This window comes from Podarcis bocagei (assembly GCF_964188305.1).
Source record: "Podarcis bocagei genome assembly, chromosome: 8".
Lineage (NCBI taxonomy): Eukaryota > Metazoa > Chordata > Lepidosauria > Squamata > Lacertidae > Podarcis > Podarcis bocagei.
Window position 1 is genome coordinate 7,335,096 of NC_138133.1, and position 14,717 is coordinate 7,349,812.

Here is a 14,717-nt window from a genome sequence, read left to right on the forward strand (position 1 = left end):
CCCTAGCTGCTTGGTTCTCTGTGCTATGTTGCCTCCCCAACAGCTGGACGCAATTTTGAAATACAGAGCTGTGCTTTGAAATAAAGTTAGGGAACGTTCTTGTCCTCACAACATATTTTGCTGTGCTTAACAGATACCCCCACTCAATGGCATCCAGTGTTTCTTCTTTCGAAGAGTTCCTTAGAGCTAGGACCCAAAGCAGTGGATTCAAATTACAAGAAACATGGGGGGGAGGAATTCCTGACAGTAAGAGCTGTTTGACAGTAGAACTCTCCTTCCTTGGAGGCTTTCAGGCAGAGGTTGGATGGCCACCTATTAGGGATTATTTAGTTGTGGTGTAGTGGTTAAGAGCGGTGGACTCGTAATCTGGTGAACCGGGTTCGCTTCTCCGCTCCTCCACATGCAGCTGCTGGGTGATCTTGGGCCAGTCACACTTCTCTGAAGTCTCTCAGCCCCACTCACCTCACAGAGTGTTTGTTGTGGGGGAGGAAGGGAAAGGAGAATGTTAGCCTCTTTGAGACTCCTTCGGGTAGTGATAAAGTGGGATATCAAATCCAAATTCTTCCTCTTCTAAATGACCCCCAGAGTCCCTTCCAACTCTACAGTTCTTGGATTCCAGGAGACCTTAACAAACCCCAACAATTTTCTCAAGCTAGTTTGCTTGAAGGATTGTTGGCCACTGCGGCCATGTTTGAATCAATTTATGTTAATAAAATACGATGTAAATTGCCAGGAGTGTTTTATAAAAGGACAGTACAGAAATAACTAAAATAAATCAACAATGCATTAAAAATATATATAGAAGGTCCTTTTTTTTACAGACTTGTATATCATTCTCAGTTTCTTTCAGATATCTTGCAAAAGCATGGCCTTCCAATCGTCTGCACGTGCTCCTCTGCAGATATCCAGGCAGCTTTCAGCACCATTGTCTCTAGAATACAGAGATAGTAAGTTCTTTTTTTAAAAAAAATGATAGTTGTGTGTGTGTGTGTGTGTGTGTGTGTGTGTATACACATTCCCTCTCTGCAGATATACACACACCCTCCCAGGGCCGCCTGCTGTGTCCCAGACTCTTGTGCATGGGCCCAGCAGAGCAGCCCTAAATTTTATTGCTGGTAAAAAATAAGGCCACAACTCTCGTCCCTAAGGAGAATTTGAGTTGACTTTCCCTGATGAAGTCTAGCAAGAGAGATGTTTTTTCTAAAACCACTTCACTATTTTACCAATATGTTTAAGTTTACAAGCGAAAGTTTTTACAATGCGTCTGTCTGAGACATAAGAAACCGACTTTTCTATAAAGGCAGATGGGTGAAGCCAACCACAGATGTTCAGGGAGGGAAGGCAAGGCTCAGGAGAGATTCTGCAGTTGACACTGTCACCAAGGCAGCTCTCTGTAAACGTCCATAAAAATGGCAAAAGTAGTTTCTTTCCCAGATAGGTTTCGTCTTAAACAACTGCAGACACAACAAATAAAGAGCTCACTTGTAATATATCAGTAGTTCCGTGCTCATTTCTTCTCTTTCCAAAATGGATTTTATCTTGAACAATTGCAAACGTAATACAGAGTCCACTTGTGATATTGCAGTCGTCATTGTATCACCACCCTGTTCATTGTTTTATCAGCGGAGATGCTGGTAGATAACCGTGTCATAGAGGGACGCTCACTGAGGAAGCTGGGCACTCAACATAATGAATGACCCAGCCTCCCTACAAACTGAAAGACAGATGAAACACATTTCCATAAATTTGCTAGCTATAAGCACCAGGCTGTGTGGTACCCCACTGCTTTTACTGCTTGAATCCAAAATTACTTCAGTCAGTATCCATTTTCTATGTTGCCCTCTGCAGGAATGCATCCCCCCCTTTTAATTGTCTGTATTTCCCTATAAAGAGCCTGAAACTTGGTTTAAAACATGCCGTTGTAAGCTAATGTCCTCCCCAGTAGCTTCCTAATCTCCTGGTGAGATACCATTATGTATTGAGTAGAAGCCTGCTTGTAACATCTGTATAAAGACAACTCTTGATAGATGGCTGTTTTCTGGGACGAGCGTAAGTGGCGAGCTGAGCTTCTGCAGCACATGACCCCCAACAGCCCCAACACAACCTTTGCTGTCACAGCAAACTGGCCGTGGCACAGGCACTTTCGTGGCCATCCCACGCAGAATGACTTGCTCTGAGGAAGGCCCCTTTTGCTTCTTCCTAACCACAGAGCCTAGGACTTGCCGATCAGAAGGTCGGCGGTTCAAATCCCTGCAACGGGGTGAGCTTCCGTTGCTCGGTCCTTGCTCCTGCCAACCTAGCAGTTCGAAAGCATGTCCAAGTGCAAGTAGATAAATAGGTACCGCTCCGGCGGGAAACTAAACGGTGTTTCCGTGCGCTGCTCTGGTTTGCCAGAAGCGGCTTAGTCATGCTGGCCACATGACCCGGAAGCTGTACGCCGAGCAAACTCCAGAGGTCATAAACGGCAGTAAACAGGAGAGGAAGGACAGGTAGTATTTACCATCTCCTTGTGAACTCTCTTCCTGGCCCTTAGATTAACAAACTAAAGAAAGGTACATCAAAGAAGCTACCTACTATCTTTATGGCCCAGGATGCCTGGTGAAGCAACCGGCAACTGGTCTGTGTTTAGAATGCTTATACGTGCCTGTCAGGCGTAGAGAAAGCAAATGGCAGAGGTGCAGAGGCTTGTGGGATTTGTCCAGAAATTATTGTCAGTGAATCAAACCCAGTCACCGCAATTCTTTCATTGCTGACATAATGGCTTGCTCCATATTTAATAATTCCTCATAGTAATCCCACCTGACCCCCCACAGGAAAGCTGTTCCTCCCCCGGTTGCAGCAAGAGCAGAGGAAATAAGGTAGAGTCCTTTTTAATGAGTTTATTCATTCAGAATAGTGAGAGACAAAAGAACGTGGTAAGCCTGGACAGTGGCGTTGCTCCAACTGGGCTCCTCCTCCCTCCTTCCTAGCAACAGCATCTCCCCCTATAAAGGCCGTTCGTGGCCATATGTCTCTGATTCTTCCTTCCGGAACTCTTAACAAACGCCGCGTTCTGGGAGAAGGGGGTTAGAAATACTCTCCAGTGACAACGTGTCAGCTGGCTGTCCTGCCCTGCCTCTGTCTCCCTGCCCCCTTCTTCTAACACTTCCCAATTCTTTGGTTCATCTGTCTCTGAGCTGTGACTTTCCTCCAACCCCTCAACCCCCTGCTGTAAATCAAAGCTGCATTCCTCTTCTCCTGCAGTGTTGGGACAAGGAGGGTGTGTGTGTGTGTGTGTGTGTGTGTGTGTATGTGTTTGTGTGTGCCCTATTCCTCCTCCGTCTCAACCTCTTGAGTCCATTCCCTGAGACTCAGGCAGTGTGACCGCTTGTTAGATTTCTGTCATGACACTGTGCAGTTTTTGGAGTCACAAGACTCTGTTTACATTCCAGACTTTTGGAAGTCTCATGGGAGACGGATGTTGATGTTACTGGTTTCCTGTTTCTTTGTTCCAGTTGTTCACTGACTCTCACAGAGAGCAGATGCACATTCTTTTCTGTCCTGAGTAGTTAGCAATAAACGTAGCGATGTAGCATATATTTCTCGCCCTTCTGCTGTTTGGATACTCTGCGTAATGGGGAAGCATGCCTGAAGCCTCATTAAAGGCTTAGGTCGTTAATCACTGTCGGAGGAGAGCGATGGATTCCGAAGTATGTCATGGAGGAGAGCCATTTGAGCTCGGGCGCAACGGAAGCTCCAACACCGCTTAGGCCACCCTTGGCTGTAACTCGGTTGATGCTCTGTATGCAAAAGGTCTCCGGTTCAATTTGAAACTCCAAAGAGCCACCGCTGAGTTGGAAGGATCGGTTTTGTAACCTGGTCTAAGGGAGCTTCCTAATACTGGCAAGTACATAGGAAGCCACCTTAGGAGAAGTCAGCCCATTGGTCCATCCCGGCAGTGGCTCTCCAGGGTTTCAATCCAATGATATTTCCGACCCTACCTGGAGGTGCCAGGGATAGAATGTGGAACCTTCTGCATGCGAAGCAAATGATCTGCCCTGTAGCTAGCGTACTGGTGGTGCCGAAGGTGACTTGCATACAAAATTAAGATTGTTGTGGACTATTTGTCTGATTAATCATAACTTTCTTACAGTTGGAACAAAAACATAGCAAAAAGAAGCAAGCAAACCAAAGAAACAGCACGCATGCCACTGTTCCTATCTTTTTAAACAAACCTCCTGTCCTTTGACTAAAGAAAATGGGAGTCACGTGAATGATTCTCTTCTGGTTCATAAGCTGCGTTCCCAGGCTGTCTAAGAGACCAAAGCACAAATTTGGAAGCCCCTTGTTTAAATCTGTGCTCTGGTAGGAAGTCGCTGAGTGCCTACTTGCTTTCAGTCTTGACCTTCTGTCATGAGTATGTACTTACAGTTAGGTTAATAATGTACGTGGTACAAAATACCCATCAATCTCTGGATTTTATTTAAAAGCAGTAATGTTCCCTCTCTCTTCAGCTGCAACTGCAATTCTCAGCCTCCCAATCCAATTAAAATTGCAATTGCGGGAGCCCAGAATTACCTCAGTGCTGTGCTGAGGCTCTTTGTAGAACAACTGTCTCACAAAACCCCAGACTGGCTGAGCTACATGAGATTTCTTATCATACCAGTAGGTAAGCAAGCTTTTCTGTCCTTTCTTCTTCCTTTGAATTAACCTCTTTCTCACTACATCACAACACAGGAACTGTTTGTCTGTTCAAGTTGTGTTGTCTGCTCTGGTTAGAATGCTCTTGTACAGGGTTGCTGGATATTAAATATAGCAATGGCAGCCTCTAGAATACCAGCACTTTCCTATCACTCCCTTTCCAAACTCTGTGGCAGAATGAGAAGGATAGCTAGCAGTCAGAGCTTCAGCTGGAGTGGAGGTTATTTATAGTTCCTTCCAGTGTGCATTGCAAATTGGAACTGAATCTAACCAAGACAGAAGTGCTATAAGTGGACTGTTCCAGTGTGCAGGAGTTGGCAGAATGACCTGTTCTTAATGGGGCCACACACCCCTTGAAGGGGCAGGTCCATAGTCTGGGATGCTCCTGGAACCATGGTTGTTCCTTGAGGGCCAGCTGGCCTCAGTGGTTAGGAGTGCCTGTGCTGATGTGCCAACCACTGCCATTTCTGCATAAGGGATAGCCTGGGCACGGTTACTTGGGCTGTGGTAACATCTAAGCTGGACTACTGTAATTCACTTTACATGGGTCTGCCCTTGAAGACATCTGGAAATTGCAGCTAGTGCAGAATGCTACAGGAGGAATCTCAATAGGGGCAACAGGCCGCAAGCATATAATGCTGTAGTAATCTGACGTCTCCCAACACCACGGAAGATTTTTATTATGTAACAAAGTTGTATATAATAAGGAGCGTCCTGCTTTATTTCCTACCTTTGTTTCTGCCGCCTTGTTTGTGACCACTTACTTTCCATTTAAAAACACTAAGAACGTCTCACAACCCAGAAGAGGAAGAAGAAACTGAATTTCAGCGGCTTTTCACAATTTTGAGCACATCTTCACCCTGAAGGCAATAAGTTGGGATTTCCTTTCTTCTGACCACTAAAGGGGTATAGACGTAATATATTCTGGACTGCTAATGTGCATCTGCCATACAGAACGGATTTATTTTTTGTGTTATTTACAGGTTGTCATCCGGTGGCAAAGTATCTGGGTTCCGTTGATTGTCAGTATAACTACTTCTTCCAAGATTTGTCCTGGAAAGATTTATTTAACAGACTTGAAGCACAAAATGCTGGTAAGGCTGTCTTAATACTTATTTGCATAAGGTTGCCTGAATTGATAACTTTGAAAAAGAATAATTGTTTACTGGAGGGCATTACCGCTAATACCTGTTGTGTCCCATTAGTGGAAATGCCCTCCGGTGCCTCTGGAAAAGAGGAAATTTCCTTGCCACAAATTTCTATCTCCAGAGGGTGCCAGAGGACATTTCCTCCCTTCATGTTCTGGGGGTGCTTCTTTCCTGTCTATGCCAGTTGATGATGGGTGGTCCTCCATGGTTCTGCAGTTTTTTTGTTTCAGTTGCAGCATTTGGAGGGAAGCTGCTTTCTGCTGCCAAGAGGGTCTGGGCAGCGAAGAAGCAGCATTGCCTACTGAGCCTGCTGGCTTCACTAGGAGGCAGCATCTCATTAGTGGCAATGCCCTAAGGCATCCTCTGAAAACAGAATTTCACAGTAAGGCAATTTCTGTGCTTTGCTTTCTGAATCTTTTGCCTTCCCAGTTTCCAATGTCCGTCCGTAACAGCACTGGGGGCATCAAAGATATGCCGATTCCTTCCCATAATTCCACAGCTTTCCACAAATTCGGTTTGATTCTCCTTGAGATGCAGAATATTGTATTCAGCTGTTGAATTTTCCTTTTAGAGTCTAATAGTATCTCAAGTCCTCCCACCTGGAGCTGGGAGAAGGTAGCCGTGGTTGGTATCTTCCATTCTACCCTGTTGAATTCGGGTAACAGATGCCATGTCACAACACTCTTAAGCAGCTACAGAGAAAATAAGGCCGTTGGAGGTGACGTGGCCATATTATTTTTAAAAGTAAATGTGAAAAAGAGGTTTATTTGAGGAAAAAATGCTCTATGGATGTGTTGTATACAAAGATCAGAACAGTCATCACCATCCTTATGACTCTGACTGGTTGTTGTTGGAAACAGAAAAGTTGGGAGTAGGTAGATTCAGCAAGCAGTTCTTGCTACTCTGGGCCCCTTCGGGAGGAAGGGTGGGGTATAAATTGGGTGGATGAATGGATGGATGGACTTGCAGATCCTTCCAAATGCATGGCAAATGGTCGTTGTGCTTCTTTTTCTCTCTCTCTCTGTTTCAGTCCAGGAATCACCTGATATTGTCTCCAGAATAACTCAGTACCTAGTGGGAGCAAACTGTGCCCACCAGTTGCCCATTGCAGAAGCCATGTTGACCTACAAGCAGAAAAGGTACATTTTTATGAAAAAGCAACTTCTCCTTGGTAGCCAGGAAATCCGGGCAGCTGGACGACATTTTCCAAGTTGGATAAGCCAGTCAATAGCACTTTCGATAATAATCAATTCAAAGCAAAGTACTGTTTGCGGAAATATTTGTACTTTGAATGCAGCCCAAGTGATGTTACAGAAAGGCAGCTAGGTCCTTGTACAGTGGAACCTCGGGTTACATACGCTTCAGGTTACAGACTCCGCTAACCCAGAAATAGTACCTCGGGTTAAGAACTTTGCCTCAGGAAGAGAACAGAAATCCCTCAGCAGCAGTGGGAGGCCCCATTAGCTAAAGTGGTACCTCAGGTTAAGAACAGTTTCAGGTTAAGAGTGGACCTTCGGAATGAATTAAGTTCTTAATCTGAGGTACCAGTGTATTGGCTTGGTAGTGTGGGAATCTCAGCATTGCCATTTTGTCCTGTGCCATCTGTATAACATGAAGAGCTTTTCAGCTGCACAGCACATGTGATTCAGGCTTCTCATGTTACTTTAACAACATTGGAAGGTGCAGCGCTGCTGGATGTAACTATATGACACAGCCTCACAAATTAGAGAAGCTTCGCTTTCTTGGAAATTGATAGGATGCCTCCTCCACCCCAAACAAAGAGTAAAGCTTAACATTGGGGGGGGGGGGAGAATCCCAAAATCCTGGTGTAGAAAATCAAAGGCAACAAGCATTGCATTGCAGGGGTTAGACTGGATGACCCTAGGGGCCCCTTAAAATCTACACAATTCTACGATTCCATAAGCACATCAGACTGAATGCAAATCCGTTCAGGCTGGTTTAAAGTTTGAAAAGGTGAATTGAGTTATCATTGCTACCTATAATTTCTGGCGGTTCCCTCATTGCGAGAAGTGAGGTTACAGGGCCTTCTCGGTAGTGGCGCCCGCCCTGTGGAATGCCCTCCCATCAGATGTCAAGGAAATAAGCAGCTATCCTATTATTAAAAGACATCTGAAGGCATCCCCTGTTTAGGGAAGTTTTTAATGTTTAATGCTGTATTGTGTTTTTAATATTCGATTGGGAGCAGAGTGGCTGGGGAAACTCAGCCAGATGGGTGGGGTATAAATAATAAATTATTATTATTTATGATCTAAAAACGGTTTAGTAGTTAACGCAATTGGGAAAGGTGCTTGCCTACCAAAGTTCTGACCGCAGTCTCTCTCATCTATCCAAAAGCAGGCCATTCCTGCTAGTCCTTATTAAGGTGGGAGATGCCTGTCACTCAGCAGAACTGGACTTGCAGCAGTGCTGAGTTTTCCCACACTACCACGATAATGTGAGATGGGACCACGTGAGAGAAGCCGACACTGCAGCTCCTCTCCACGCACTGCCCCCCCCCGAAAGAACTGGGTTAATGTCAGAATGGGGAGGACCCACAGCGTGGCAGCTTCTTCTCCAACATGGCCCAAGGCGGTTGCCATAGCAGTGGAAAGTTAAGGAGGATTGGCTCTGTTGTGGCTTCCAACCCTCTGGGATCCAGTGTTAACATTTTGTTTGTCTCCATAAGTATAATAATTTATTTATTTTTCTTTTGATTGCTTCTGAAAAGGAAAAAGAACTTTCATTTTGAATTTAATATAAGGTACTTGTCTGTCTGGATCACCCTCTTGTTATCCTGTACATATTTTTTTCCTTTCCTGGTCTTTCACCACCTTCATGGTATTTATAAGGCTGGAATGTTCAATTTGTATAATATATATATATATATATATATATATATATATATATATATATATGCACAACTTTTGACATTATTTGAAGAGGCAGAATACATTGTCCAAAAGAATCAAGAGTAAAAGGCATTTACTCAAGAATGACTTCCACAAATACAGAACAGATGGGGTAAAGGTTGTATAGGTCATTCCGTAAGTTAGTGCTCACGCACTTCAATGCTGGCTGGTTGGTTATTTAGCTCAGCAAGTTCTGAAATAGCCCATATAACATTTTTTCCAATTCACATACCCCCTCCCTCTCTGCATATGCTGTAGCAATTGTGGTAAGGAGGCTGGTATGGCTTGGACCATTCTGCATGCTGCTTAGCTTGCCCTCTTTGTTCTACATAAGGTGTTTGGAAGACACACTAAAGTTGCATTTCTCTGGAAAGCAGTGGCCATGGGAACTCCAAAATCATCAGCCCCTTGTCTCATTGGTGGACTTTAGCCTAAATGCTAGGGATGAAGAGGTTGACACCTGCTTATTTTTTTGCTTTAGGAATTGCTATGCTATTATCCTGTAGTAATACAGTGGTGCCTCGCAAGACGAAATTAATTCGTTCCGCAAGTTTTTTCTTCTTGCGAGTTTTTCGTCTTGCGAAGCACGGTTTCCCATAGGAATGCATTGAAAATCAATCAATGCGTTCCTATGGAGACCGTCCGGGGACAGAGGGGAAGCGCCGCGCGCCTTCCCCTCTGTCCCCGGACCTGTTTAAAGCAAGGGGCAGCGGGGAGAAGATTGCTTCTCCCCGTTGCCTTCCCCGCAATCTCCGGGGACAGAGGGGAAGGCGCGCGCGCTTCCCCGCTATCCCCAGAGCTTGCGGGGCAAGCTTCATTTTGCAAAGCAAGCCCATAGGGAAATGCGTTTTGTGAAGCAGCTAAGAAAACGAAAAACTCCTTCGTCTAGCGAGTTTTTCGTCTTCCGAGGCGTTCGTCTTGCGGGGCACCACTGTAATGGTTTTGTTTCATCTTCACTTTAGCAATATTAAATTGATTTGGAAGAGAGATAGAATTTCCCCAAATATCTTTCACAATGGACTTTATCCATCCCTTTTTGGTATACATTCAGAACTCCAGAAACAAGAATGGAGCCTGGGAAATCTTTCTATTGGAAAATCCCAGCTTGTATTGGCTTGAATGGGTTTTTTGGAAATCCATATTATTAGGCAACGAAAGCAAATGTGGAAATGAAAAAAAGCAAAGTCTTGAAAAAGGTGGGGACATAGACACTGTAGACAAATCTGGAGCTATCATGGGGCACTTATTCATATTAAACGGTCCATAAATGGACCATTATTCTGTTCCAGTTCAGTTAAATGATCCGAGTGACTCCATGATAGTAAGTGTGCTCACATTGCTGCATCACAGTATTTACATATAGAGGGAAAAGAGCACCCTCCATTTTATTGTATTTATTAATGTCCTAGCAGATACGCTAGGTTTTTTCTTGCCCCAAGTAAAGTCTATCAGTGGTTTTGGACATTCTATAATTACTTAGGTCCATTTTGAGTAGAATATTTTTTTAAAAGGAATAATATTTTTGGAAGTGTCATAATTGTATCTGTTGCCGTCTTTCCCATCCATGCTTTCCATAGAAATGTAACTTCAACGAGTGTGGATACGACTGTGTTTGTGTGTCACACTCAGAGCGTAACAGTCCCAATTAAGCCACTCTGTTAATAATAGTATGTGAAGCAAAGTTGGTGCAATTTTACTAGTTCAGGATTATGTAAGTACAGTGGTGCCTCGCAAGACGAACGCCTCGCAAAACGAAAAACTCGCAAGACGAAAGAGTTTTCCGTTTTTGAGTCGTTCTGCAAGACGAATTTCCCTATGGGCTTGCTTCGCAAGACGAAAGCCCATAGGGAAATCTCCGGGGACCTCTTTTAAAATGCTGGCGGTTGGGAGCAAAGACTTTCGCCCACCGCCGGCCTTCAGAAGAGGTCCTGGACCTCTTCTGAAGGCCGGCGGGGGGCAAAAGTCTTTGCTCCCCCCCCGCCTACCTTCCCAGGACAGCGGAGACTTCTCCGCTGTCCCGGGCGATCTTAAAATGCTGGCAGGCGGCAGCGAAGCCTTCGCTGCCGCCCGCCAGCATTTTAAAATCGCCCTGGGACAGCGGAGGCTTCGCTGCCACCCGCCAGCATTTTAAAATCGCCCCGGGACAGTGGAGGCTTCGCTGCCGCCCGCCAGCATTTTAAAATCGCCCCGGGACAGCGGGGGCTTTTAAAATGCTGGCGGTCGGCAGCAAAGCCCTCCTGTCCCCGGAGCTTGCGGGGCAGGAGGTGGGGAGAAGGGCTTTCCTTCCCACCGCCAGCCTTCAGAAGGCTGGCGGTGGGAAGAAAAGCCCTTGTCCCCCCCCCCCCCAGCCTTCAGAAGAGGTCGGAGGACAGACTGTCCCCGGACCTGGTCTGAAGGCGGTTTCCATAGGAACGCATTGATTGATTTTCAATGCATTCCTATGGGAAACCGTGCTTCGCAAGACAAAAAACTCGCAAGAAGAAAAATCTTGCGGAACGAATTAATTCGTCTTGCGAGGCACCACTGTACTTGGTACAAAAATGATAGCCATTTCAAAGAATGTTAGGGTGTACTAGGAATGATTTCACAGGGCCTTGCTTTCTGCCCCAAACAACTGCTGTATCTGAGCTGAGCTCTCTAATGAGCACTTTAATTTCTCTTTAGACCTTCCCTTTTCCTTTGGGGCTTTCCCAATTTCTTATGTGGCCAAAGGCAAGCAACTTGAAATCTATATGGGCCTTGAACAGATCTAGTGCAAGGGCGGAAAATTCTACAAGACAGCAATTAGCTGGGAGTAGGCCAGTGAGACTCAGTAGAACTTCCTTCCAGAACTTCCTTCTGAGTAATTCTGCATAGGATTACTCTGCCAGTGTATTTGGGATTTTCAGTTTCTTTTATTGCATTCTTTCAGTCAGCCCTAATGACCTGAGGAATTGAAAAAGAGAAACATTTTTAGAGTTATTTAGTACATCAGTATATGTGAACTCTTTCCCAAGCAGTTTCCCAACAATCTCTGTCATGCTGCCTGACCATGGCTGTCAACTTTTCCTTTTTTTAAAGGGAAATTCCCTTATTCCAAATAGGATTCCTCGCAAGAAAAGGGAAAGGTTGACAGCTATGTGACTGACTCAAGTCCCTGCCTCCTTTCCTTCCTTCTCCATTCTTGGTCATGGCAAAAACGAACCAAAACACTGTTGCATGAATGCGCATGTGTTGTGCAGAAGCTTCCTTCTGTCTGTTTGGGAGTACTGTATATGGTGATGAGTTCAGGTGCTTGGAAGAGGAAGAGTCCCTGGAAAATCTAATGTGGCATTTTAATCCTTTTGAGGTAATTCCGCTTGAAATCCAACCAACCTACTTCTTTGGGTTCGGTCCATTTCAGCACCTGATAAATTGGACTCTTAAGGCCCTAAGATGAATTTTTTAGTTTTCCAGACTGTCATCCCTATGTAGGGACTTACATTCTCTGAACTATGCTTGGGTTTGAAAGCAAAGGCACTAGTGGGGGTATAGGAGACTCTAAGTAAAAATGAAGAAAGAGTGCAATTCAACCATTTGAGCAGGATTTGAGTACAAGCGTCCAGCAACTGGCGTTCAAAAGCACACTGTCTCCAAATGTTCAAAACTTATATTTCACACTTCACTTCCTTCCTTTCTGTCATAATATGTAGTTGATCCCAAGGCTTTCTCACTGGCTTGGTTTGACAATATACCCCCCGCTTCTCAAAAACACTTCATTTGGAGCAAACGAACCACCTTTGGTTGCAGTGAAAGAAGCCATTTTGAGCATGTGTTGGTTTGCCCCTGACTAGAGCAAACTCTGGCAGTTCTTTCACAACCTGGCAGTAAAAGCTATCCATTATATAAAAAAGCGATGAATGGGAGTATAAGCTTTAGATAAATATGCTGTGCGCTTGCTGCGATTTTTAAAAGTTGCCTTAAGTGGAGATACATGGTCTGGACACATGGACTGGATGGGAATTTTGTGTTATTAGGTTACCTGAAGGGTTGCCTCTCCTCATATAAACCTTCCCAGACTCTTATGTTCATTCTCCGAGGCCCTTCTTTGTGTCTGAAAGGTGGCAAAACCAGAACGGGCCTTTTCTGCAGTGGCTCCCCGCTTGTGGAATGAATGCTTTCCCCAGGAAGGCTCACTGGGCGCCTTCATTATTTATATTTTAGGTGCCTGGGGAAAAGGTTCCTCTTCAACCAGGCCTTGGGCTGATTAATATTCTACAGCCTTTAAAATGTGTCTGTGGGAAGGTGTGGGGTGGGGTTCTTTCTTCTGTTGTTTTTCTTTCAAAACTTGTGTTTTTATATTGTATTTTACTCATTAAACTGCCCTGAAATCTTGTGATGAAGGGCAGTATATGAATATAATAAATAGAATACACTAAAATAAGTAAATGGTACCTAGTTTTACATTGCGAAATGCATAATATTTGCTTGTAATGGGCAATTCAACATAATATACATATACTGTTAGTCACCTCTTTTATATATTATTTGAATAAATTTTCTCTTTATGTTAAATCATGTTGCTCTAACTACGCAAGTGTCAAAGTAAGGAGAAGTGTGCTGCTTTTATGAGTGTAGGGTGTGTCTGCGCATGCTTGTGTGCACATGTCCGTGTGCCGGCTAAATTTCATTCTGCATGGGTTTGCAGCAGAAGAATTATTCTGGGCATATAGAGAAGTCTATGCTTGCATGTTTTTTGCAACCACTGCATGCTTGATAGTAACAATAAGAAAATTTCCAGCTTCTGGCTTTTGAAATGATCATGATTCTCTGATCTTTTTAGCCCAGATGAAGAATCTGCTCAGAAGTTCATCCCTTTTGTTGGAGTGAGTAGCATTTTTTTCCATTAAGAACTCTGACAAATTTTCATCCTCAAATATTTTCATGATGGAAAGTGTGCTTTCAGAGATTACAACAAACACCCCCAAATCCCCGTCTTTCATTTTTCCACATTTTTTTATGCCTGTTTACAGCTGGTGGCGCGGGTGGCACTGTGGGTTAAACCACAGAGCCTAGGACTTGCCGATCAGAAGGTCGGCGGTTTGAATCCCCGTGACGGGGTGAGCTCCCGTTGCTCAGTCCCTGCTCCTGCCAACCTAGCAGTTCAAAAGCACGTCAAAGTGCAAGTAGATAAATAGGTACAGCTCTGGTGGGAAGGTAAACGGCGTTTCCGTGTGCTGCTCTGGTTCACCAGAAGTGGCTTAGTCATGCTGGCCACATGACCCAGAAGCTGTATGCCGGCTCCCTCGGCCAATAAAGCAAGATGAGCGCCGCAACCCCAGAGTTGGCCACGACCGGACCTAATGGTCAGGGGACCCTTTACCTTTTACAGCTGTTACGTCCATAATCTGTGGCAGCAGCACAATTTTTAACAAATCTGAAGATGACCTTTTCCTTCTCAATCATAGATCATGTTAGTTGATATCCTGATGTTGTGGAGCTACATAGTCAGTCATATTTGGCTATGTTATGCAACCAAAGCTGTATTGCCCTCACTCTGAAACTCTGACCCAGTTCTACATGCACATGCACACATTGAATCTTGCGTCCCATTAAGAGCAATTGCAATATTTCCTTGGATACTTCATGACTGATGCTTCCCATTTACTGAACTGCGCTTTGGCCTCAGCGCAGGTAACCAAATTTATTTATTTTACTTTTTTATTTATTGAATTCATATACTGTCCTTCACCTGAAGATCGCTGTGTAGTTTGCAGCATTGAAATTCAAAATGAAAACACAAAATATAGAATAAAACAAAAACAAACCGGTAATACCCCACCTCCCACAAAACGGTTAACGTTAGCCTGATTAGTAAGTCAGTGGGGACACATTTCCCACCCCCAAAGCACTTCTCTTTTGAGCTCCCCTCAACAACAAAGTCAGCTGCTTTTCAATGGGGACAGGAAACTGATTAAACTGTCATTGCAGAGCTAATAATTCTATGTAAAATGTTTTTCTT

The 14,717-nt window shown here is 44.4% G+C and overlaps 1 protein-coding gene and 1 long non-coding RNA gene across 9 annotated transcripts in view; both read left to right on the plus strand.

Moving 5' to 3' along the window:
- Nucleotides 1-14,717, plus strand: part of LOC308594073 — a 75,737-nt gene that overhangs the window by 47,528 nt on the left and 13,492 nt on the right. The window lies entirely within an intron of this gene.
- Nucleotides 1-14,717, plus strand: part of PACS2 (phosphofurin acidic cluster sorting protein 2) — a 56,081-nt gene that overhangs the window by 32,193 nt on the left and 9,171 nt on the right. For 4 of the 8 annotated variants that reach the window (XR_014011039.1, XM_081206244.1, XM_081206245.1 and 1 more), the window contains exons 15-20: nucleotides 841-947; nucleotides 4,494-4,648; nucleotides 5,664-5,774; nucleotides 6,859-6,967; nucleotides 8,557-8,589; nucleotides 13,539-13,581. Coding sequence is in view for 6 of the 8 variants with exons in the window: in XM_081206244.1 (XP_081062370.1) it covers nucleotides 841-947; nucleotides 4,494-4,648; nucleotides 5,664-5,774; nucleotides 6,859-6,967; nucleotides 8,557-8,589; nucleotides 13,539-13,581 (558 nt within the window). In the remaining 2 variants the exon portion in view is untranslated. The remainder of the gene's footprint in view (nucleotides 1-840; nucleotides 948-4,493; nucleotides 4,649-5,663; nucleotides 5,775-6,858; nucleotides 6,968-8,556; nucleotides 8,590-13,538; nucleotides 13,582-14,717) is intronic. The other 4 variants (XR_014011040.1, XM_081206249.1, XM_081206246.1 and 1 more) reach the window with 2 other exon arrangements.